At 31.7% G+C, this 25,027-nt stretch overlaps 1 protein-coding gene across 6 annotated transcripts in view; it reads left to right on the top strand.

Moving 5' to 3' along the window:
• Positions 1 to 25,027, top strand: part of SNX13 (sorting nexin 13) — a 113,684-nt gene that overhangs the window by 80,918 nt on the left and 7,739 nt on the right. For 5 of the 6 annotated variants that reach the window (XM_039862456.1, XM_039862458.1, XM_039862459.1 and 2 more), the window contains 8 exons: positions 1,505 to 1,542; positions 5,635 to 5,704; positions 9,797 to 9,969; positions 14,630 to 14,737; positions 16,536 to 16,646; positions 20,711 to 20,872; positions 22,151 to 22,222; positions 24,628 to 24,773. In XM_039862456.1, the coding sequence (XP_039718390.1) occupies positions 1,505 to 1,542; positions 5,635 to 5,704; positions 9,797 to 9,969; positions 14,630 to 14,737; positions 16,536 to 16,646; positions 20,711 to 20,872; positions 22,151 to 22,222; positions 24,628 to 24,773 (880 nt within the window). The remainder of the gene's footprint in view (positions 1 to 1,504; positions 1,543 to 5,634; positions 5,705 to 9,796; positions 9,970 to 14,629; positions 14,738 to 16,535; positions 16,647 to 20,710; positions 20,873 to 22,150; positions 22,223 to 24,627; positions 24,774 to 25,027) is intronic. The other variant, XM_039862457.1, reaches the window with a different exon arrangement.

Here is a 25,027-nt window from a genome sequence, read left to right as displayed (position 1 = left end):
ATAAATTTCATTCCTATTTAACCAAACTTCAATAGGTAGGTAGTTGAAAGGCTTGCTAATGCATGCTCTCTCATCTCCTCTCCTCTTCCCCTTGTTTCTCTTTCTCTTTATTTGTGATTGCTTTTAGTTGGTTCAGCTTTAAATTATATTAAAAATAGATATTTTCTTTTTGTTATGAAAATGAGGTATTACAGTTTTTAAAAATATTTAAAATATGCTTTCTATTTAAAATTTTTATTTCAATCACATTTTTCTCACCGTGTCAAACTACTTTTTTTTAGTTTTCTAATATTTATAGGCAGTTATCAAATTCTTGATTAAGTATGGACCTAGATAGATTTTAAACTCTATTACTGCATGTTCTTATTGATGATCAAGAAATTAAACTGTGCCTTGTTTTACTTATGATTTTCTTTTAATTTGACTTGTTCTTGGTGGGAAATTTTAAGAGATGGGCAGAACACAGAAATAAGAGGCAGATAGTTGAATGAAGAGAGTAGAGAACTGTTTGTTTATTCATTTAATTATCACCTTGCTATTAACTAAGGAGTAATCCTAAGTGAAATTTCCTGCTCACCTTTTGTGACCAAAGATCTGAGGAATCTGGAAATGTTCTTGGGTAGAATTGTTGAAGTTGGAAAGGAACACCAACTGCTTTTTTCTGAAAGTCATAGAAATTTGCTTTGAAGACCCCCTTAGAGAGCCAAATTCATAAGTAATCTGTTAAGTGCTTAGAAACCATACATTAACATTAAAACTATATGAATATTTCTTTCCTATCTATTCATTTGTGGTTTTAACAGAAGGGCATCTTAATTGGTAACTTAATTTGCTCAGATATAGATAAAACCTTGAAGGAAAAGACATTAATTTTAATAATGTATAATTGACTTTCTAATATTCATTTAAAAACATAATGTGAGTTGCTTTTTAATCAAATGGAATTGCATATGGAGTTTTACATATCTTTTGTTCTGTTAGTTATATATTGATTTAAGAATCTAGACTTTTAATGTTTTTGAGCCAAATCTGCCAAGGATAAATAGACTTAATAGCTATATCAAAAATCAACCTGTTCTTCACATTAAAGAATAATTTTATTTGTAATATTTCTTAATCCATTGAGACAGAAATAACAAAATATCTGTCATATCCTGATGGATTTCACTCTGCAGTGTTTTCCTCATGTTAACATTGTATGAGACAAGTTAATGTGGTACTATGAGGATAAAATATTTAATAATTGCTCACTTGTACATGAATGCGTGCATGTGTGTGTGTGTGTAACTTATGTACATATATATTTTTTTTCACTGAAATTCCTGGCTTTGTAAACCATGGGCCTTAAGGGAACAAGTGTTTGGGAGTAGTATACCACAATTTTCTGTACTATTCTGTTATGTCTTGGCTTGTGTGACTTTCATTCTTGGTATTTGAAACTTAGATAAAGCAACCGTTTCAAAAGGTTTTTACTATATACTAAGATGAATTTCCCTTCCTACAGAATCTTTTAATGGATCTCCTACAGGAAGCATAAATTTGGTAAGTACTATTATAATTATTTTAATTATTAAAATGGCTTGAAAATAATATGAAAGACTGAGCCTTAACATATGTAAGTAAACGATATATTAGAAGCCCCCAAATCATCCTTTAGTGTTATAAGAAATTAAGCTTTTAAAGAAATATTAAATTCACATATTAGGCATCTATAAGTTAGAACTTAAAAAGGAAACTTACTTTCATTTTTAAAAATGAGCATAGGTCACAACTTCAGTTACATTCGATAAAAAAAATTGGTTTCATTATTTTCATTCTCAAAATTTAGTATTTCAAAATGACCAGTTAGTGCTATGATAAGCAGTAAATTTGTGAAATAAAAATGTTTACATCATTTTTTCTCTTGTATTTAGAAAAGAAATATAAAACTAATTAAGATATATGAAAATTTATAGATATTTCTTAAAGTCTACAGTGTAATAAATTCAGGTGGTTGTAAAAAAAAAAATTTTAAGCATGAGTTTTACAGTGAATTAAGCTATTAGCAGCTAATTCATATGAATACAGCCTTAAGAATGACATGTTTTTTAGCATATAAACTGTCATTGATGTTTCATATATACAAGGCAAAATGTGAAATAATAAACATTTCATTTCTTTTATAGTATATATCCATCCTTATCATTAAATAACATTTCATAAAATGCTTCCAGGAAAAAATATCAATGTTTTATGGAAGCTTCAGTCCAGAGTTGCAGAGTACAAGGGGAGATTGTTTGCTTTATTTTTCCTTCTACTTATATTAGTTATTCTTCAGACTTTTTGTAATAGTTAAGTTGTTTAGAGGTCCATTATCTTATGTTTTCTGTACTACATTTATATCTAAAATCTTATTGACTAAATGTTCTATTACTATAGAAAGTATAGCCTTTAACAGAATACTACACAAATCAGCCATAGTGTTATGTCAGATATTTTGTAACATTTAAAATGTTTTCCTAAATCATGTGGTATTATTACTATTTAGTTGTTATATTCCATAGCCTTATAACAAAAAGGAAACACTCCTAGAGCATGAAGAAAATGTGACATTTTTATGTCATAAATTTACTGCCTACAGTAGCACTAATGAGTCATTTTAAAATACTAGAGCAATAGCGTTCATTATATAGAAAGTTTCCAATGCGACAAAACTTTTCTTGATTTGCAGTTTTATAGTATTCACATTTGTAGTGCTTATAACAAGTTTTTGACCTAGTGAAAAATACGTTTTTCTTTATTCCATATCTGGAATACTTTTTCAAATGAGAGAAATCCATTTTGTCACATCGAGATATAAGCCAGAACAGTCTCTGGATCAAAAAAGTTATACTTGAAGTCAGTGACTTGTGATATTTTGTTTTTCAGATATATCAATTAAATTCAGCCTTTCAGCAGGTGGAGATTTTTGGATTCATTTTTTAATACATAGACAAATTTTAGTGGATAGCTGCATTTAAAAAATAGTTTTAAGATTATAACTTAGATCATGTAAGTTTATTTCAATATACTAAACACAGAAAATATTTAATGTGTGGTGTTTTACTCATTTTGCAATTGAGATTGGCTTTTGTAGCAACGCCTTTGTAGTGATGTTTGCTGAAATCATAGTAAATTTGAATCTTCTGTTTTTGTCTTAGCATAATATTAAAACAAACAGTTTTCTCATTTTCTTTTTTCTCAAATTCAACAACTCTTAACCCAAGGGTTACTTTACACGCTGCATTTTATTTCTGGACAGCATTAATGCACTTGTTTAGAAATCACAGTTTTCTTTTACTAATCAATACTTAACAGTTCCAAATCAGAACGTAGTTCCGTAGTTAATAATTCTTTCACCAACTGTAACTTTATGTAGTCTACTTGATATTACATGTGATTATAACTGTGTGACTAATGTTTAAGAGACATTTTATCACATTGTTTTCATCATACTTAATGAAAATAATCTTCATTGTATATTTTAAGCATGCTAAAAGACATTTATATACAAAGTTTTCTAACTTCTGGGTTGCAAAGTGTAAGATGCTGACATGTTTAAAATAACAAGTAGCATTTAGCTGTTTAAATGCTACCTATAAGGGAAAGTTACCAATAATAATAATAATGCATTTTTGAGAAAGTTGATTGTGATCACTTCTCAGCCTTTTGGCTAATATCAAGTGAAAAAGTTGATTGTTTTATGTTCCCTGTGCTGGCTTATAATTGGAAGAAAATCAGAGTAGATAATCTAAATTTGGTAGACTACTCCATTTCCTCTGTATCTTCTTTCACATAAAAATAATATTAAAGCAATCTTTGTGCTTTTTCTATCATAGTGTTTTACTGTAGGTCATATGAGCACTTAAAAATAGTGCTTTCTATTTCTTTTCAATGTATTTTCATTCACATTATATTGTGACAGAGTCATAGAGCAGATATTATGCCATTATACCACTGGGAAAACTGAGATGCAGGAAAGCAGGAAAGACTAGTTGATATGGCTAAAGTCTCGTATTGTACCGGACAGAGGTCAAGCCTGGCCTAGGCCCGATTTAATTTAATGATTCTCCCAGTTGATGTGTCCAGGGAAGTACCGTGGTTATCTGTATGAAATTAACACATTTTTCTTCTCTTAACGATCAGTCTTTAGTAGATACACTTTTGGCTTCTTAGAATGTAATTGCCTTAACTTAAGTGGCTTTATGTCATAAGTATGGCTGCATTCAAGTTAGATGACTCTTTTAGTAATAAGTGGTAATATTACATTAGAACTCCAAAATTCATTCAGATCCCATGGATTTTAAATTATAAAATGTATCTGAATCACATAATGTCTGTGTGTCAGAGGTTCGCCAGCACCACTCCTGTGTCCAGTGGTTTACTAGGAGGAACCACAGGCCTCGGCATAGTCATACTAATGGCTAGGACTTATTATAGTGAAAGGATATAAAGCTAAATCATTAAAGGGAAAAAAGTGCCTGAGGTAAAGTCCAGAGGAAACCAGCCACAAGGTGTCCAAGAAGTGTCCTTGGAAGTCACGTAGGACAAACTTAATTCCCCCAGCAATGAATTTGACAACATGTGTGAAATGTGGCCACTGGGAAAGCTCACCTGAGCCTGAGTACCCAGAGTTTTTATTGGAACCAGGTCACATAGACACCCTCTGCCTAGCATGTACCAAAACTCCAGGTTCCCGGAAGGAAAGCAGATGTTCAGCATAAACCACGTTGTACATACAATTTGTGCCATGCGAGCTGCTCTTAGCAGTTAGGGAATGGTGGCAACCTTCCCTAAATCTGAATTTTCAGATGCCATCCAGGGGCCAGCCTTGCAAGCTGTCCTTTCTAAGGAAAGCAGTTTCAAGCCTATTGTATTGACCCTTTTCTGTCTTCATTATATGATTATGTTCTTTTCTCTGTATGTGTGGGTATATGTATATGTGGCAAAAAAATTTTTTAATTTAGACCCAAAGGCCACAGTTATAAAAGATTCATTGTGGATCAATCAGTAATAATTGTATGAAATTAATTTTTAGAAATTAACTATGTAAAATCTATCTTAAGCCATAGATTCACTTCATTTACTAAGTAATCAAAATAATAGCTAACATTTTTTAAGTTAGACAGTCTTTTAAATGTTTTACACGTCTTCTCATTTAGACCTCACATAACCCTATAATGTAGGTGCTATTATTAGTCAAAGTAAAATGATTTCTAAGTTAATAAAAGTGTTAATACAGAGTTGGCTCTATTGTATTTCAACATTTTAAAAAATTGAAACATTAACAAGAATATATCCTCTTATTTTTATCCACATTTTTTTTTGCCATGTATTGAATATAACCGAGAAGCAGCAAATTATAGTATATGAACAAGCAATGAAGAAGTAATCTGATTTATTAAGTTGATTTCTAAATTGTTTTATAATTTCTTCATCTTGGCTTTTCTCTCTTCTGTCTCTATAAATAGTGGGATTATTGTTGAGGAGTAAGGATACAAATACTATAAAGCTTAGATGGGGCAAAGATGAATAATGCATATACGATGTAGAATTCTTTAAACTCTTTTTTCCTATAAAGTTAAAAAATCTTGTTTGTTGATTTTTTCCCCCCAGTCTTTAGATGACCTTTCAAATGTATCTTCTGATGACTTAGTACAGCTTCATGCTTACATTTCAGACACTGGTAAGAGACTTTGTGTTATATTTATTACTTAAAAGCTATTAATTATTATTACCCTTACATTATTTTTCACATTTATTTTTAAAAACCATTCTTCTATTCTGTAGTCCTATTTTTAAGTTACTTTTTTTTCCCTGCAGCATGTTCTTCATTAAATTCTATGATGTTGATTTACTCGTGTTTGTGGGTATTTCCTTTCTCAAAGGTTGTCACTGTTGACATTTTAAAAAGCTCAAATTCTAAGCATTTGTCAGGTGCTAATAAACTCTGAAACCAATCTTTTCCTCTTTGTGTCTAGCTGCTAATCATCTGCATAATTCTCATTAAATCATTTTGGAGCAATTTTAGTTCAATATTTATTTTATGCATGCAAAGCCAGATTAGATAACTGGGTAAATGAAGCTTTTAAGTATGAGTTTACAGACATTCTAGACATGCTTGGATGAGGCGAGAAACCTAAAATTTTGTGTCTCAATCAGCACATGTGCAAAATGGTTAGGGAACTGAGAAAAAAAACCCAACTTTTATCATTATCATTGGGTTATTAGAAAAGGTCAGTATGTAGTAGATAATGATGGTTTTCTTATCTGGCCTCTTACTAATCCTAGAATATAGGAGTGTTTTGTCAGATTACATATAGAAATGTAAACATACTGAGGTATATACCTCAGTTCAATTCCATTGCTTACATTTTAGATACTGAAATGAGATTTATAGTCTACATGTAGTTTGAAAGATAATTTGCATCTATTTTTATTTACTCTCTTTCTAATGCTTCTTACTGGAGCTGGAATCTCATTTTACATTCTGTTCTCTGCAAATTTCTGGAATAAGTTATCTATAATTGCTGTCTCAGTTGTTCCTTTATCTTTTACAAACATTATTCTGCTATTAAAGGTCATTAGCTAACACCCTTTTCAATAAAACCAGAGGTCTTGTTGCTTTTCTTTCTAGCTTTTGATACAGTTGTCTCACTTTTACCTCCCTTAAAGTTTTAAGTCCTTTATAAACCTGTTTTCTTTCTTGACCTGTCTTCCAAATGTGAAAGCATTTATTAAAGTACAAATGTTTAGTATTTGTCCTTCTACTTCTTTCTTAAAGACCTTAAACTTTTATGTCTAGAGGAAGACAGTCATGTCCATATTTGTTACGTGGCTTTTTCTCTTCTCTAAGGGTTCTGATTTTTCTAGCTGCCTTTTCCATTTATTTAACAAGTATTTATTAGCTTCTTAAAATGTATGGAAGCACTATGCTAAGCATTTTTAGTAAATTGTTATTTCTGTTAGACAGGTATAAATACTAAAGAAACAGCATGGTATAGTGGTTAAGAGCACAATTTTTTGTCCAAAGTGCTTGAGATCAAACTCCAGCTCTGCCACTTAACACTTGGGTGAACTTGGGACCCATTCTTTAACTTCTCTGTACTTCAATTTCCTCATCTATAAAATGGGGTACTAAAAATAATAAATAATACTTACCTCATAGGGTTGTTATGGGACTAATTAACTCATTACATTAGTAATTACATGGTAAGCATGATATATAACTGTTCTATAAATATTTATTTTACCAGTTGGACTCCAGAATCTCTTTGAGTCTAGATCCTGTGTCCTTAACATCTTTATTAAAGGAAGTAGAACTGAGAGTCTAGTGCACTGCTACTCAGGGAGTGGTCAGTCCATGGACTAGTGCTTACTGCTTCCTTCCTTGAGAAATCTTGCTTTAAAAAAATATTGGCTAAATGAATCAATGTGCTTAGTGACGAGATTGATTTATATTCTGGTCCTTGTTTCTTATCTGGTTATGGATTAATCACAAGTATTTTGCACATCACCTGCCGTGTTGTCTGAATGAAAACAAAACCTATTTCCATTATACTATTTCAACCATCATCTCAAAATCAGTATGTGTAACCTCATTTGTCTTCCTTTAGAACTAAATTACCTTTTGTCTTCTCTACTTCTTTTATAATAACCTCATTATTCTTCCTGTTGTGCATGCATCCTGGTCATGATCTCCCCTGCTTATGTTTGTGACAAATCTGATTATTCTTTTTCAGGATGTTCTCTTACATTCCTATTTTCTTTCTTTTTCTATTTCTTGCTATTCTCTTTGCTCTTGTTAACTCCTAATTGGTATGGTTTGCTACCTAACTGGTGTCTGCTTTCTATTTTTCCTCCCCAAACTTATCTTGAACGCAACTGGTAATGCCATTCCCTGGCTGTCATGCTGACTCCACTGAGTGGTAGCAGTTCTCTGACACAATGAAAGTGTTGTGCAGTTTGTTCTGCTTAGATCTCTGAGGGAAGGGTGATTGGAAGAAGTGAACAGTGAAAACTAGTGTTACCTATAGTTAAAGCCCCTGAGAGCAACATAACAAAGTCTATTCCTAGTTTTATACTTTATCAAATAGGGAACACTGATATTAGATGGGAAGGGAAAGAAGGCAATTTTGAGTAGAAAGTGCAGATCTTAGAAAAATTTTGATGAAGCTTGAGAAAGGTTTCTATCCAACTACATTTGCCAGTAAAGATTTCTAGCTTTTATGTGATTAAAATAATCTACCGAAAAGCTAAACAGACCGTTCTTTTCTTAATTATATATGAAATAGAAAAAATCTCGTCAGCTTCAAACTTGGCCACTTTTTTATTCACAGTGAGGATCAGTGTAATCTATTATTAGAAGAGTAATTTTGATCAACATGGTAGGCTAAACTGGTATAGAGTATACTATCTCCCACATGTGGAAAGGCTGAAAACAATAAAATAAAAATAGCTGAACAGGGAAATCTACAGACCATCATAGACCATGAGGAAAAACAAATTTAGGGAAGTGAAGAGTTGTTGAAACCTAGGCCTCATAGGAGTGTGAAGACTACTGTCTTCGTCTTCATAGCACTTTTATGTCCTTGAGTTTAGAAAAGACAGGATGGGCTAAGGCCATGGGAAGCTGGAACCCAATCCTTTGCAAAAAGTCCAGAGTCACAAAGGGTGGCTTGATGTGAAAAGCAGAACTAGAGAACTTGAGCCTACTGTCGAGGGGGGGGGGGGCTGGGGGGGGGGGGGGGGGGGGGGGTTGAGGCCGGGACAAAGCAAAGATCAAGGTTGGAAATGGAATCTGTCACCCGCAGGAAACTGAATGCCTGTTTGTTCACCAAGGTGGGTAGGCCGAGGCTCAGCTGTCCTTGGGTGAGCGTAGTCCACATGTCTCCCAGCCTGCGACAATGTCTGCGTACTCACAGAGATAAGAATGCAACACTGAGAAAAAAGAACCAAGTAAAATTGTAGAAGTCAAAAAATGCAGTGATTGAAATTAAGGTCAGTGGATAGATTAAAAAATAGACCAAATGCAGATGAGTGGAGACTCACTAAACTTTTGGAGACCTGAAGAAATGATCTAGAATAGAATACAATACAAAAAACTGGAAAATGGAAAATAGGAAAGACACATTTAAAAAAAATTATTCAAAGGGTATCTCTTAAGATTAGTACAAAACGTGAACAGGTTTTGATTTTAGAGACCCCCAGACTTGGACTGTTTGTGGCAGGCTAGTAGAAAAGTGCCTTTAAAAGAAAAATCTCCAGAATACACTACACTTGTAAATTGTTGAATATTATTAAATGAGAAAGACTTGCCAAAGGAGTAGATAAATCTTAATCCTGTGGCTTTTGCTTTCTGGTTAGTTGAAGAGATTTTATTTGAAATAATACTAGATAGTGAAGGCTATTATTTTGTTTCTGTTATTTTTCCTCTATTAAATTTAAGACTCTAAAACTATACTGTGAAAAGGGGTACCGTGATATCATAATGAATAATGAGTAAAAGCTCTTTGAGATAACAGTCCAAAGTAGACATCACCGTGTGGTTGGTAGTGTCATCATAAACACGTAGTTTATTTTGCAATGTTGCCATCATCAATAACACCTTGTAGATATGAGTAGAGAGGATGGGGATCTATTTTGTCCTATGGTGACATCCTTTTGTCTCAGTCTGTCATTTCAAATTCTTCATTTCATGTTGTCCGTTTTGTTTTTGTTCTTCATCTTCCTCCTTTTTGTGTCTTTTGTTCCTCTTCATTTTGTTTTAAATGACTAGTATATGCTGACTATGACCCATATGCTGTGGCAGGCGTTTGTAACGATCATGGCAAGACATATGCATTATATGCCATCACTGTACATCGGCGCAATCTAAACAGTGAGGAGATGTGGAAAACCTATCGTCGTTACAGTGACTTCCATGACTTCCACATGAGAATCACTGAACAGGTAATGAGGTTTTTAAAGTTTGTGTACTTTAAATTGTTTTCTGATTCAGTGTTTGATTAAAATAGTTCTGAGGATGCTAAGGTATTGGTCAAAGCTAATAAAAGAAAATAAGGTAAGAATTTTTGTGTAATCAGCATAAATGTTATAATGACTTTGAGCATATAACCAATAAATCTAACTAGTCCTAACCATTGTGGACTAGACAAAATATCAGTGATATACCTTGGAAAATTAAAATGAATGTATATTTCTCATTGTAACAGTGCGTGCTTGTGCATGTGCATGCGTGTGTGTATGTATTGCAAAGTATTTGGGTTCGGTTTAAAGTAAAGATAGGGATCACTATAGGACATTTTGTGGGGTTTTTTTGGCAATGTAATTCAGTGCTACAGTCATTTTAAATGGCAGTCTTATCCAACAGTTAAATCTTTGATTCTTTAAGTTATTTTAAGAACCACAACCTAAATTAAATTTAACATTAACCAAATCATGTTTGTAATTCTTACTAAATACAATGATCTTGTTTTATAGAAGTATAAAGATCATAAATAAAAAGATAATATAAGCAAATTATTTCTGTTCTATTTTTTATTAAATATCTTTTCTTGTCCTTAGAAAAAAATAAAATATCAGCAGATGAATTGAAGTAGGTTATCTATGAAATTTAACTCTCAAGAGGTTTTAATTTCACTCAAGGTTTGTAAATATACACCTGGTATTAAACTGACAAAAATTATAATAATTAATGATGACATTTGATTGGATCGTCTAAAACTATGAAATGACATTGTACTAGCTTACTAAGCAGAAAATATCTTTTTCAGTTAAGATAGTGGGAAAAATATGTTTGGCACTATGGTAATATCATTAAAATATTTTTCGAATGAGTGTGAAATAAACTATTAATAGGTTAAAACTAAAAACAAAGTTAGTGTTGACTCACTTCAGAAGCTCATATTGAAAGGACTATTTTGAGTTATATTCAGAAGGAAATTAATAACTTTGGACATGTCTTTTTCTGTTCTTATTGAATACATCTTTCATGCTTCGCTTGATTTGTTTGCAGAGGTAAAAGAATATTCTGCCCCATATTGAAGAAATAATTACTTTACTTTTTCAAATATTTTGTTTGATATTATTTTAAAATCTGATATTTCATATATTCTCATCCTCACTTTAACCAAACATGACAAATTTTAAGATAATTTTAAGAATCATTAAGAGTAATTTTATTTACTTAAAAATTAATGGGAATTTGCTGTAATATAAAATTTTCTTTGTGTGAATAGGTCTAATTTTATATCTACTACTAAGAGGAAGGATCATTGCCTAATTGAAATGTTCTAGGCTAGGAATGTAAATATTATGTTTACATATTGACAAATATAAGTGAAGGACATACTTTTTAAAAACTTTATTAATAGAACAGTTCATACAGAAATTTCCCCTTTCAGTACAGCACCAGAAATTTAATGAAATTGATCAAGCACAGTTCATTTTTGAAAGGGCTCCGTGCAGGTGAAGTGCCAGTGTTTTGAATGTGTGTTTCCTATAAAATCACAGTAGTACGTGATTACTTAAGTATTTAGATTGCTAACAGAGCTTAAGCAATTAAAAACTAAACTTGTGAATTAAAATTTAAGTTTAAGAAAAATACTAAGCATTTATAAATAAGACTCAGGCTGTTTGCCCTTTTGCTCTGCCTTACCTGTGTTTTTTAAACTCAAATCCCCTATAAAATAGCAGAAGGAAAATATAGAGACTTGTAATTTACCAGTTGGTAACAGTACAGCCCTTTGACACAAATTTTAACTCCATAAAGCTCTTATAAAGTATTAGTTTTATTTTAAAACAGGTTTCATTTTGTTGATAAACTTTGTGGTGTAAACTTTTGTCCAATCTAAATATATGAACTATCATTTTCTTTAAAGATTTTTTAATCGTCTAATTGGGTATTTTATGGTTAAGATTTATAAAATTAAAAGAAAATAATTAAAATGTTAAAAGTCATGTTATTTTAGAAGTGGCCTGAACTACCCATTCAGTATTTAACAAATATTTATTGAGCTTTTCCTATGTGCTGGGCACTGTTCTCAGTGCTGGGAGTATAACAGTGAACAAGACAGACTCAAGGTCTTGCCCCTAGGAGTTTGCATTCCAGTAGATACTGTGTACTTCTCTTTTACTGGGTGAATGTGTGTAAGTATACATAAAATACTAGTAGTGGCTTAAAAGACACTAAGTGTGCATTGAAGTAACTGAGTAGAAGTATGTACTTGGATAGAAATGCATTTTGAATCTTACTAAAATAAAATTTCAAACTTACTTTAAAAATTTTCCAGAAGTGTATTAGGAATCTAAACTTGACATAGTCAGTGTAGAAAGATAAAATCTTTGATTTTAGAATTTCTGTGATTTACATATAGTATCTGAGTCCTTTGTAAACCTGGAGATACTTTAAGTTTTGTGAGGTTTTTAGGTAAATTTCTAACTTATTTTATGAATTTTTGGCAGAGGAAATATATTGCTTTTTCAGGAATAGGCTACTTTGTACTTGTATTTATAAATAATCTTTTAAATACCAAGCTTATGAGTTAATATATATTGAATGTAAACATTTTCCTTTTCTTTATAACAATATTTGATAAAACTATTAATCATACATGCTTTTGTTCCAGACAATTTAAAAAGTTTAGTTTAGATTTTAAGAAAATAACTCTATTGTAACATTTCATTTTTTTAATTTTTATTAATAAGGTTTAATATTTTAAAGTTTCTGAAATAAATTGTTGTTTTGCTGGAAACTGTTATATTCCCTTAGGGTATTAGTTTGCTAGGGCTGCTATAAAAACTACTATAGACGGGGCGGCTTAAACAGTAGAAAGCGGCTTAAACAGTAGAAATTCGTTTTCTCACAGTTCTGGAAGCTAGAAGTCCAAGATTGAGGTGTCAGCCTCTTTGGATTCCCCTGAGGCATCTCTCTTTGGCGTTCAGTTGATTGCCCTTCTCACTGTGGTGAGGCCTCAGATGGCCTTTTCTTTGTGTGCTCTCATCCTCCATGTCTCTGTGTGTATTCAGATTTCCTCCTCTTATAAGCACAACAGGCGGATTAGATAGGACCCATCCTAAGAGTTTTTTTTAAAAATTTAATCACCTCTCTAAAGACTTAATCTTCACATGCAGTCACATTCTGAATTGCTAAAGATTAGGGCTTCTTGTTGGGGGACTACAGTTCAGTCTATAACATATTAGTAACACCAGAATAAACTCTGAATTCTGTAAAATTGAGCCTGTAATTTAAGATAATGTGGATAAGTAATATTCCAGGAAATATCTTTTAGGACACCTTCAAAATATAAATTTACTTCTATAAGGTGTGATTTAAAAAATAAATAAATAATTCATGAAACCAGGTGTTCTCCATTGGCCGTTTGCTATCCAAGGGGGACCCATTCTCATACTTGTGTGAATCACCAAATTTGTGAATATCACTACAGCATAACATTTTCCCTGTAAATTGCCTTGCAACTTTTTGTTTTTCTTGCTCTGAGTTGGGCAAAAGAACTGCTTTTACCTTTTACATGGAACATAAACTTGTTCACATTATAGCTCCAAGCAACCATCTGATTTGCCATTCCATGTAATAATTTATCAGAATCTTCCAGATTGTGGATGAAAATTATCCTGCACCTTTCCATTTCCTCTTTAATCTCTGCACCAGGAACGAATGAGTTTTTAAACAAAGAAGGGTTTTAGAAAGTTTGTTTCACTTCGGAATAAGTATCACATTGGAAAAGCAATGAGGCTGCTTGAAGTTTCAGATTCTAGGCTGTTGGCCAGGTACAGTCACTAGCTAAATGACTTTACTGTTAGCAGCTACTATTGTTAAAATATTTGCTTCAGCAAGGCACATCTGTAGATCACTCCATATCTGGACCTTTGAAGGTACACCCAAGTGTTAAGTCTATAAATGCTAAGCTTAAGAGTATGAACACTTACTTTGTGTTTGTGGTTTTACAAAAGTAAGATATATGCTGATGGCTCTTAATTTTTTTTTTTTTTGGTAGTAATCTAAGTTTATTTTTCATGCAGTTGGGAAGAAGTATCAGTGTTGTACTACACTTGTATATGCACAGAGTTCTAATATAGCTGTAAACTATATTTTAAATGTTCTTTTCTGCTTTTAATAATTAGCTAATACAATGATTAATTGAATTGAAGTCATCAGTATAAAAAATATTTCTTAATGTGATTTTTAAACAAGCCAGGAACTCATAATTTTGATCCTTAAAGATTTGTTTGCTAATACTTTATTCACAAATCAAGTTGTTAAGAATTTTTTTTTTTTAGAAACTTTTAGTATTAGGATTTTGAACAATCTCAAAATGAGAGTATTAAAATGAAACCCATGTGAACATCACTCATCTTCATCAGTTATGTATATTTGTCCTTAATTGAAAATACTTCATAATAAATAACATTGGAACTGTGATTTGGACATATTTGGACAATATTTTTCTATTTTCTGATTTTTTATTAATAAAATATATTGCAGAATGACCTGTTCAAGATTCTTTTGATATGTAGAAAAATTGTTGCTTGGAAAATACTTTTCTCTTTTTGTAAAAATTAAGATTATTGAATGTGTTTTGCCTTCTAGTTTGAAAATTTATCAAGTATATTGAAGCTTCCTGGTAAAAAGACTTTTAATAATATGGATAGAGATTTTTTAGAAAAGAGAAAAAAAGATCTAAATGCATATTTGCAGGTAAGTTCATGTTTATTTTTATTCATAGGTTTTCATTTTAATATAGCACACAGATACAGCAGATTTCTTTATTAAAGAATGTTTTTCTGTAATAGTTGATAGAAATTTTGAGTAGCATGTCAGATGTGACGTGCAGTCTACTTGGTAATTTATAAATAATATTTTTCTGTTTATTGATAAGAAGTGCTAGGGATTTTGGTTCTTTGGGTTTAGATGATATACATAGGCACACATGTCCATTCTGCATTACTGGAAAGGCTAAGTTTTTGTAGTAGACTAACAGATAAATGTTTCTGATTCAGTAGGTAGTAGTTCTTCATGATATATCCAAAGTTAGCAGATTTTAATTCTTAGGTAAATGTGTGTAGCTGCCACCCATGGTCCAGAATGAGTCTAACAATTCTAAAATTACAGGATAATTCAAGAGAAGAATTGATCTGAGGGACTATTTCTAATGTGTAGCATTCTAGGCATGTAGATTTCTCTTGTGGAATAAAAAAACATGTCTCACAAGTTACTTACTACATAAGCTGTTAGGACCTCCAGAAATAACTTTGTTTTAGACCAAGGTGCCCAGATGCCAGATAATCATAATATTATTATTATAGTTTTTTTACGCTAATGAATCGTTTATAAAGTTTTCTCATCTGTTAGACAAGGCTTCAGTCCAGGTACATATATAGTATTTATTATTTAGCTCCTCACTCCCTTCCCTAGAGCAGGGGTCAACAAATTACAGCCTGCAGACCAAATCTAGCCCACCACCTGTATTTATTAAGAGTTTTACTGGAGCACAGCCACCTATTTAGTTTTCTGTTGTCTGTCACTGCTTTTGCACTATTACAGCAGAGTTGAATAGCTTCAGCAGAAACTCTGTACCACAAAACCTAAAATAATTACTATCTGGACCTTTACAGAAAAAGTTTGCTGACTCTACCTTAGTATTTAGTATAACTCAGCTAATACTATGCTGAATATTTTGTTTGGAAGGTTTCTCTCTCTTTTAAACATGTTTGATTGGGTTTCTTTACAACCATAATTGTAATTTTCATGGTATTATTATTTATGGTTGTAATTTCCATGCATTATTACTTATTGAAAGGATAGCAAAAACATATATATTTCTGTTGTTATTCATCTTTATCTCCTGGCTTAAATCTGAATGTCTGATATCATTGACTGATTTGTCAAATGTTTTGATTTTTTTAATGTATTCACTTTAATTGCATTACAATCTGTATCAATCATTTATAAGATTTAGAAAATAACCATTGTTTCTCAAATTGGATGTTATAGAGGTATATTTTAAATGTGATTGTACTGTATACTTCTTAGCTAATGAACTCAATATGTCAAAACATGTTACACTGAAGAAAATAAGCTAGAATGTTAGATTCTATCATTAACAATTGGGAAAGCAATATTTTGTTTTATAACACTTAAAAGTTTTTGTCTGGATTACTTTATGTACTTTCTACTAATGTTAAATTTAAAAATAGAATGTGACTAATACAACCATTTACTAATGAGGATCTTAGTATCAGCTCTAAAACCTGAGAAATGTAATAGTAAGTATATTTGGACAACTTTCATATTAGATGCGTTGAAAGTCAGTATAGCAGATGGGGAGAATATACACCTAACTGTTAATCGTCATAGAATTATTGATAATTTGACCTGTATAATTGTTCTTTTTAAATAAAAACTTCTTTATAGTCTTAACTTTCTACCATATGAAATGATAAATAGTAGTTTCTAGTATCCTATCAGTGTAAGATACCTCTTTTTTCCCTGTTAGTTACTATTAACTCCCGAAATGATGAAAGCATCCCCAGCTTTGGCTCACTATGTATATGATTTCCTCGAGAACAAAGCCTACAGTAAAGGAAAAGGGGATTTTGCTCGCAAGGTAAGCAGACTTTTGTGTTGATTTTCTTTACAAATCTATTTTCATACTTTGTTTTTGATAAAAGAAAATTAATTTATATTTGTATGTATTTTTTTTTTTAATTAGAAAATTTTATTAAATGCTCCTTGGCATGTTTATCTTCTATGCTTTATTAAGCCTGCTGTTGATAGATGTATCTAACAAGTATAAACTCCTGTCCTTACATGTAGATTAAAATCCATCAGTAGCTTCAAACAAAGAAAAAAAAACACCTTTGAAATGATGCATTATGGAAGGTTTGCATATGACAGGTCACAAGCTTTTCATTAGCTTCAGAAGGAACTGTTTCTTACTAGGAGGAAATGTCTCTTACATTGGGAGTGAGGATAGGAAAAGTATTAAATAGGTTTTGTTCTTATGCCTCTTAAGTGAAATCTTTATTATTTAAAATTAATTTTTCTATACAAGACCTTTACTTGGAATAACATACTGGGTTAAGACAATAAGTGCCCAAGTCGGGTAAGATATCTTAGTGGATATGAACACAAATTTTGGGATCAGGTAATCTGTGATTCAGAACCCTGCTCTGCCATTTGCTGTGACCTGCAACATGTCATTTAACCTTTTTGGTTCTTTAATTTTATCAGGAAATGAAGGTGTTAATCCTCATTTTAGAGCATTATGTGAATCACATGAGATAATCTCTGTATTACAGTGTCTGGCAGATAACCAACTTCTGAATAACTGTTGAGTCTTAGTAGTGGAAGCAGCAGTAGTAGCAGGAGCAGTAATAGAAGTTGGGGAAGCTGGGTGGAGGGTATGTAGAAACAATCTGTATTATTTTTGCAACTTTTTAAAAGCCTGAAGTTATTTCAAAATGAAAATTAAAAAGACTCTCTTGCCTATTCTCTCCCCCTAAAAAAAATTAACTTAAAAAAATTAAGGAATTGGCACAAAATAAATAAGAATTAACAACTCTACGCATAAGAATTTTATGCGATTTCTCTTGAATGTTAGGTTTTAACATCCAAGTGGATGTTAACATTTTAAGTGAAATGTTTTAATAACAAGTTCTAGGTTATATGCCGTATGGTAGGTAAAAAAATGTGGTGGTCTTTGTATTTCATGATTGAAGTGATAGAGTTTAAATTTCAACACTAAATGGTTTTATTGTCAAAAGAGATGCATTCCAGTATTTTATTTTTTTATGTTTACCTTATTTTCTCTCAAGATTGTATCAATTTAAGATAAACTGGTAAATTGATATAGCTTTTTGAGATAAAAGAAGCATTATATTAAATGTACAGAATTTCTTTTTACTAACCAACAGTAGATTATATATATATGTGTGTGTATATATATATATATCTAAATAAACAGTTATATATCACTTTTCAAAAAAATTACTGCTGGAGTCTAAAGAGCCTTCTGAATTATTTCTGGAAATCCACAATAACATATATTTTTCATAAATCATCTTGGTAATTACCAGGGTCATCTTGACATCTTTTAGAGTGTCAGAATAATTTATATGCATATCAAAAATTAGAGTTTTCTTTTTGGCTAAATTATAATTTAATTGTATTTCTTAGTTATATTTCACTGGAAATTAAATAGCTATTAGAGAAAATCATCTGTAAACATTTTATCAGTGGCTATTGAAAGCCTGAGAAATAATACTTTATATTACACAATTTGTCTAGCTTTGTTAAATCTATGGGCCAATTCCTAGAAAAAGTAATTAACAAGCAGTCTTCCCCTTTTGCACTCAGGATCTGTCAAATTTTATGTCATGGTGTGAAGGCGTTTTAAGCTATAGTTAGGGACCTACATTTGTTAAAATCCCTTTGTTTGTGTTGTTACCCATACAAATAACTAAGGTGGTAAGTGAATGAATAGATAACATCTTTGTAAGTCAAGCTAAGTGTGTACTTGGGCCAGCAGTTCATAAGTCACTCCTTTGCTTGGTGATTTGCACATTTTTTCTTTTTTTGTTTTAAACATCTGTTTTAAGACAAATCCTGTTTTTAGAAAAGTTATCATATGGTGACGGACTCTGCTTTTATACTTCTAAAATTATCCTTTAGTGTTAGGCATCAGAATCTCCTATGGAGGTTTTTCCATCCTCCTTGGCTCCTCCAGCCCCCATTTCAAGACGGATGCGTGAGCTTTACCCTCAGAAGTTGGGGAAAGGGGGAAAATAAAGGAAAAGGGAAAAGAAAAGCAAATCAATTCTGTAGGTCTGGAATGGGGCACAGGCAACTATTTTAAATATCTAATTCATGATATAGATTTAAGTTCTCTTATCTTAAAAGAATATCAGTGTTAGTTTAGCCACATAACCTTGCTAGCATGTGAAGCATTCATTTAACCAGCTCTAAAGGTTATATTAGCTGAACCCACATTTCTACTGTGAAGAGTAAGATATATAAAATTCTAAAATATTTCTGAGGATATTCCAATAGTTTTTAATGTAGATTGTGGATTAAAGTGAAATTCATGCCTTCTATGCTGAAATTCTTCCTCTTCTGTGAACTTTATAATTTATAGAGAGGTGGCAGTTTTCCCTCAAGCTGTGCATATTAAATGTGGTATTCTCATGTTTATCTCTCTCAAGAAATCTGCTTGTGTTCTCATGACTTAGTTCATTTATAATGTTATTACAGTTTTTTTAAAAAGCACTTGGCAAAAATGTCTGTGTTGGAAATAATATTCTGATTGATTTGAACACTGTTCTGGTTAACCAAAAATTAACTATATATAGAATTAGAATTACACACACATACGCAAACACATACATATGTAATTTCACACACACACGTGCATAAACACACAAGAGTTAACTTCATCTTTTTGTCCTTATTTCTTTATCTCTCTTCACTAGTGGTAGTGTTTTTCAAACGCTTCTTCATCCTCATTTCTGTCCTTTGGTTCATACTGTGACAGTGTTCCCACATATGTTGCATATTCTGTCAAATGTATCTGTAGCACTATTGGCTCAGCCTAAGCCAGGAAATAATTAAAACTCTCAACCCTTTTACGGTTACTTCGAAATTCAGTTCTTTTTGTTGTTGTTACTGTACTTATTTTACCTTTTCAGAAAGTTTTTCTTGACAGAAACTATGAAAGCAAATTAGAGTGAAGGAGTTTTGTCTTCTTGATGTCATCTATTAACATTTTGCTATGTTCCTTAAATAATGGGGTTCAGTTTTTTAACTGTTTTTTTTTCTTTTTTCTTGAAGCATAATTTGTTTCTGTGGTAGTTTTTATGAGACTCAACACTTTTTGAAAAATATGCTTATAGTTTGGTATGACTGGTTTTGTGTCCCTTTTTGTATTTTTCTTTTTTTGTTTATTTGTGTTTGTTATCTCACAAAATTCCATATTCGGCTACTTTGGTTTCTTTAAATGTCTCTCTCTTTCTTAATTGAAATTATCTGACATTTGTATAGTCAGATGTCTATTTTAATCCATCCGAACTCTCTGGATATTATTCCTTTTTGCATCTCTGGTCATATTTTCTTTTATAGTTTTTCCATTCTCCCTTATTAAAATATGGTTTATACGTCTGATTTGCAACTTCTCTTTTTTTTCTTCATAATGGATTCCAAATTCGCTCCATGGATTCTAACTGAGCAAGTAAAAATAATCCTAAAAAAATCTTTAAAAAAATTAATTTAAAATAGTTACTTGGTAGTTATTTGAGGTTTCTGTTTATCTGTCTGTTTGTTTGTTTTTAGTATCTCCTTACAGTACCTATTCATTGCCTTGAATTGTGGCAGAAGTATATTGTGACTAATTCCACTTGCATCAATTTCTGTTTTGGAAAACAGATTTTTAAAAATAAGGCAGCCAAAGCTAATATTCATTTTCTAGCAATAAACTTATTACTCACATTTTTTAATCATGTATTTGCATGTGAAAATACATTTTTAAGGCACATTGGAGACAACAGTTAATATACTTTTAAAAAGCAGTGAGCTATTGCATCTTTCATGTGTTACACTCTGTATTTTCCCAGGCTTCTCAGGTAAATAACAAATCTGATATAATAAAGTCATGGTTTAATATCTTCTCCCTTTTAGATGGACACTTTTGTAAATCCACTTCGAAATTCTATGAGGAATGTTTCAAATGCAGTTAAATCCCTTCCTGATAGCTTGGCAGAGGGAATGACTAAAATGTCAGACAACATGGGCAAAATGTCAGAAAGATTAGGTCAAGACATAAAACAATCATTTTTCAAGGTAAGAAGATGTCTTCAGTAATGTCTAAAGCAAACTATTTTTAAGTCAACTAAGATTTACCTTATTTTCTTCCAGTAGTCCAAAAACCATTTAAAACATTTAAAATTTGTAAAATGAACATTCTTTATACTGTTTTATTCCATTATGTCATTTTTATCCTCTAATGCTATGAAGTTTTACAGCAAAGTAAATAAATGCTGTTGTGAAAATTAGTTATACTAGTATTTACCAGGGAACATGAAGTCTAATTTCTCCTGATTCACATGGTCAGAGTGAGAAGTCTTTCACCATTATGTCTCTGTGGCCATACTTGCGAGTGTATATATACTTGTGAGTGGCATAGAAGAGTTTCCTAGGAGTCTTTTTTATTATGTTAGCAAATACAGGTAGGGGGCAAAGTTCGTTGCTTCCTAAATTTGTACTTTTTATAATTTTGACCTAGTTGTTTAAGGTTATTATCAAGACTATAAAACATATAGCTATTAGAATTTTTTCTATTTGTTTCATTAGTTTGAATGAAGAGGAAATGTATAGAAATACAGAATTTCTGTACTGTAAGAGACAACTCCTTAAGTAATGTGTGTTAATTTTACTTTTCTATCAATTCTCTTACTATCTCTGATGGTTCAATTTTATTTCTAATCATGGGAAAAGTACACTTAACACTGAAATGAGGATTTTCCAGTGCTTCTTCTGCCAATAGTTACCTGTATGACTTCATGCAGATGTCACTGAACTTTTCCAGGCTTCTTTTTTCCTCTCCTGTAACATGAAGGGGTTATAATAGGTGATCTGGACAGTTCTTCCTGTGCTGACAGATGACGAGCTAATCCTGACTGGTCTTTCTGTCCTTTCCCCCACACTTAACAGTCGGTTAATTAGTTCCTTCGGCCTGTTAACATACTATCAAGCTCTTCGTGGCAAAAGAAAGCCCTGGCCTTGCTGTTAACTTTTGGCTTTTAAATCATTTGACTTTTCTTTAAATATGGGAGTAATCTCCTTTTCAACTCAAAAGTTAATCTTTTTTTAAAGGGGAAAAAAATCTTTTGATAATGAAATAATCACCCTTTTATATATGCTTTCTAATTTTAGATCATTACTACTTTTTAATATTTAAGAATTTTGTTTATATATTGTCCTAAAAATCAAATCAAATGCTGTTTATCATGTTTGATCCTAATTTTGGTTTATTGTCATACTGTGTTCTTTCACTGTGCTCCAGTGTGTTTACTTTGTTCTTTTTTTTCTTTTCTTTTTTTTTTTTTTTTTTAATGGTAGATGCCTCCTTTAATTCCAAAGACTGATTCAGATCCTGAGCATTGTCGAGTCTCAGCTCAACTTGATGATACTGTGAGTTAATTTTATTTTGGGTAATATTCAGTTGTCATTCAGATCATACTTGCCAGATCTTTTTAACTCTTTAATGAAATATAATTATGTATATCGTTAATGTGCATATATAGTGTTAAGTTTGTTGAATTCTTACAAACTGAACATGCCTATATAATCAGCCCTGTAAACAAGAAACAGATTGTTGTCCGTATCCCCAGAAAGCCCCTAATGCTCTCTTCCTGTCACTATCCTCTCCCCCACCAAGGATAATCACTATCCTGACTTCTACCCTGCTTTTATACTTTATATAAATGAAACTATAAGGTACGTACTCCTTCAAGTCTGGCTTTTTTGCTCAACATTGTGATAGTCGTCCATGTGTTTTGTGTGGTGATAGTTTCATTCTTGTGGCCTTACAGTATTCCATTTTGTAAATATAGTACAATTTATTTGTTGTGTTATGAAGAGTACTTCTATGAGCATTCTGGTACATGTCTTTTTATTTAAAAAATAAGTACATGTTTCTCTTGGGTCTACATGGAAGAATGGAATTGCTTTGTTGGAGGGTTTGCAAAAGTTTAGCTTTTATAGGTGTTATCACATAGTTTTCAAAGTGTTTGTTCCACTTACTCTGCCATCAGCAATGCATGAGAATTCCAGTGTTCTGCAGCCTGCCAGTGTTGTATCTTTTTAACTTCGGGCCATTCTGGTTGTTATATCTCCTGTGGATTTTCATTTCTCTGATGACCGTTGAAATGTTGAACCCCTTTTCGTATGTTCATTGGCCACTTCAGTGTCTTGTCTTCTGTGTTTAGTGCTTTCCCCCATTTTTCTGTTGGCTTGGCTGTCTTTTGTCTTTTGATTAGTAAGAATGCTTTATATTATCTGAATATTGGTTCTTTGTCAGGTGTAAGTATTTATGTATTGCAGATATCTTCTTTGTATGCTTTTGTTCACTCTACATACAATCTGTGCCTTTTGCAAGGTCATAAAGATATTGTGATTTTCTTTTAAAATTTTCTTTGTTTTACCATGCTAAAATTTAGATTTGCCATTCATCTAAGATTGATTTTTGTGTATGGAGTGAGGTAGGGGTCCAGTTTACCCAAGTACCATTTACTGAGAAAGCCCTCTTTTCCTCAGTGTACTGTTTCTCCTTTGTCACAAATCAGATTATTATATATGTTTGGGTATGGACTCTGTATTTTGGTCTATTAGGCAGATTCATTTTAAAGTTATAATGATCTCCCTTGGTTTCTCATTGAATTTCTTTATAATAAAACTGTCTTTTAAAAAGATAATATTTTTGTTTTTCAAGACTATTTCAGAATGTTTTATTATGAGTCGTGCTGCTGTAATATCCATAACATCATACCTTTTGTTAAAGATATTTACAATTTAACTTTATTAGAATTGTCCTGTGGCACCAAACTCATGAATATACTTGATCAGAGACCAAAACAGGATTTATTTTGCCTCATTAATGAAATGTGTCTCTCATCCCCGCTTCCCCACTGTGTCCCCGTCTCCTGTTCCTTGGTTAAGCTATGATCTCTCAGTATATGAAATGGAAGATGGGCTAAGAAAATGTTTACAACATGACAGTGAAAAATGTATAAGTCATGCTGTTTTCTCTGTATTTAAATTACAACATTGATGAAGAAATAATTGGAAAGAGTATCTTAGTGATGAAAGAATTATAAACTTATTGGCAATTATGTGCAGTTTTGTTGCAGTTGTAGATCTGCACATGTTTTTGGCTTTATATATGTTTTTTCACATCAAAGCATTCTAATTGTCTTCCTTTATTTTTTTACATCGTTAATTGAATATTCTCATAAAAAAAGTGTTCAAATTTTTACTTGTTAAAAGCTAAAAGAAAATTCTAGTGGTCTATTGAAATATGTCTTTTGTAATGTTAACTTAGCCATGTACTAGATTTTATTCAGTTGTCTTTCCTGAAAATACCTAAATACATACAACTCACTAACGAAGCAAAACACATTATTTTATATAGATATTTTCATTGTATTAAATAAGGAGAAATGTTGAGAATGTTTTGTTCTTTTGAATACGATGCCCCAGGAAATAGGCAAAGGGACTAGCGTTTTTCTTGACAAACTATAACAGACTCTACCCAAAGAGCCAAATCATTTTCCCCTAAGATTGTCATGAATCTACTTTGAGAAAAATTTTTTGTTATATCCATGGAATTTACTCATCATAGGGTTGTGAAATTATGTATTCTGTCAAAATGACTGTTAAAAATATCTTCTCTAAATTAGAATGAAATGTCAGGTTATGAAAGTTATAACTTGTTCTCTGACCTGTGAAATGATAGCAATTATTTTGTAAAGCAGCAAAAGTATCCGTTTTTAATAGGTAACTCAAACATGTGCTTATTTCTTCCCATATTTTGTCAGGTGGATGACAATATTCCACTTAGGGTAATGCTGCTTCTCATGGATGAAGTATTCGACCTAAAAGAGAGAAATCAGTGGTTGCGAAGAAATATCAAAAACCTACTCCAGCAGCTTATTAGAGCCACATATGGTGATACTATCAATAGGTACCACATTTTTTATTCTTCCCACCCCTTAGAGCTGGTCTTAGTTAGCTTTTAAACTTTTACTTCTGGAAGTAGATTGCTCAGCCTTTATGGGAGAATTTCCTTCTCTGGGCCTTTTAAGAAGATTATCAAAGCAGTCTGTTGCTCTTAGAGATAATTTACATACAAATTAAGTTATTTACTACATGAAAGTAGTGTTTCTTTATTTTATTCACCTTATAAAATTTTGACCTTACTCATTTAAATTTCTTTAC

The sequence above is a fragment of the Pteropus medius genome, unplaced genomic scaffold (assembly GCF_902729225.1).
Source record: "Pteropus medius unplaced genomic scaffold, Ma_sr-lr_union100, whole genome shotgun sequence".
Lineage (NCBI taxonomy): Eukaryota > Metazoa > Chordata > Mammalia > Chiroptera > Pteropodidae > Pteropus > Pteropus medius.
Note: the sequence above shows the minus strand (reverse complement) of the source record. Positions and strands in the feature narration are given on the sequence as shown.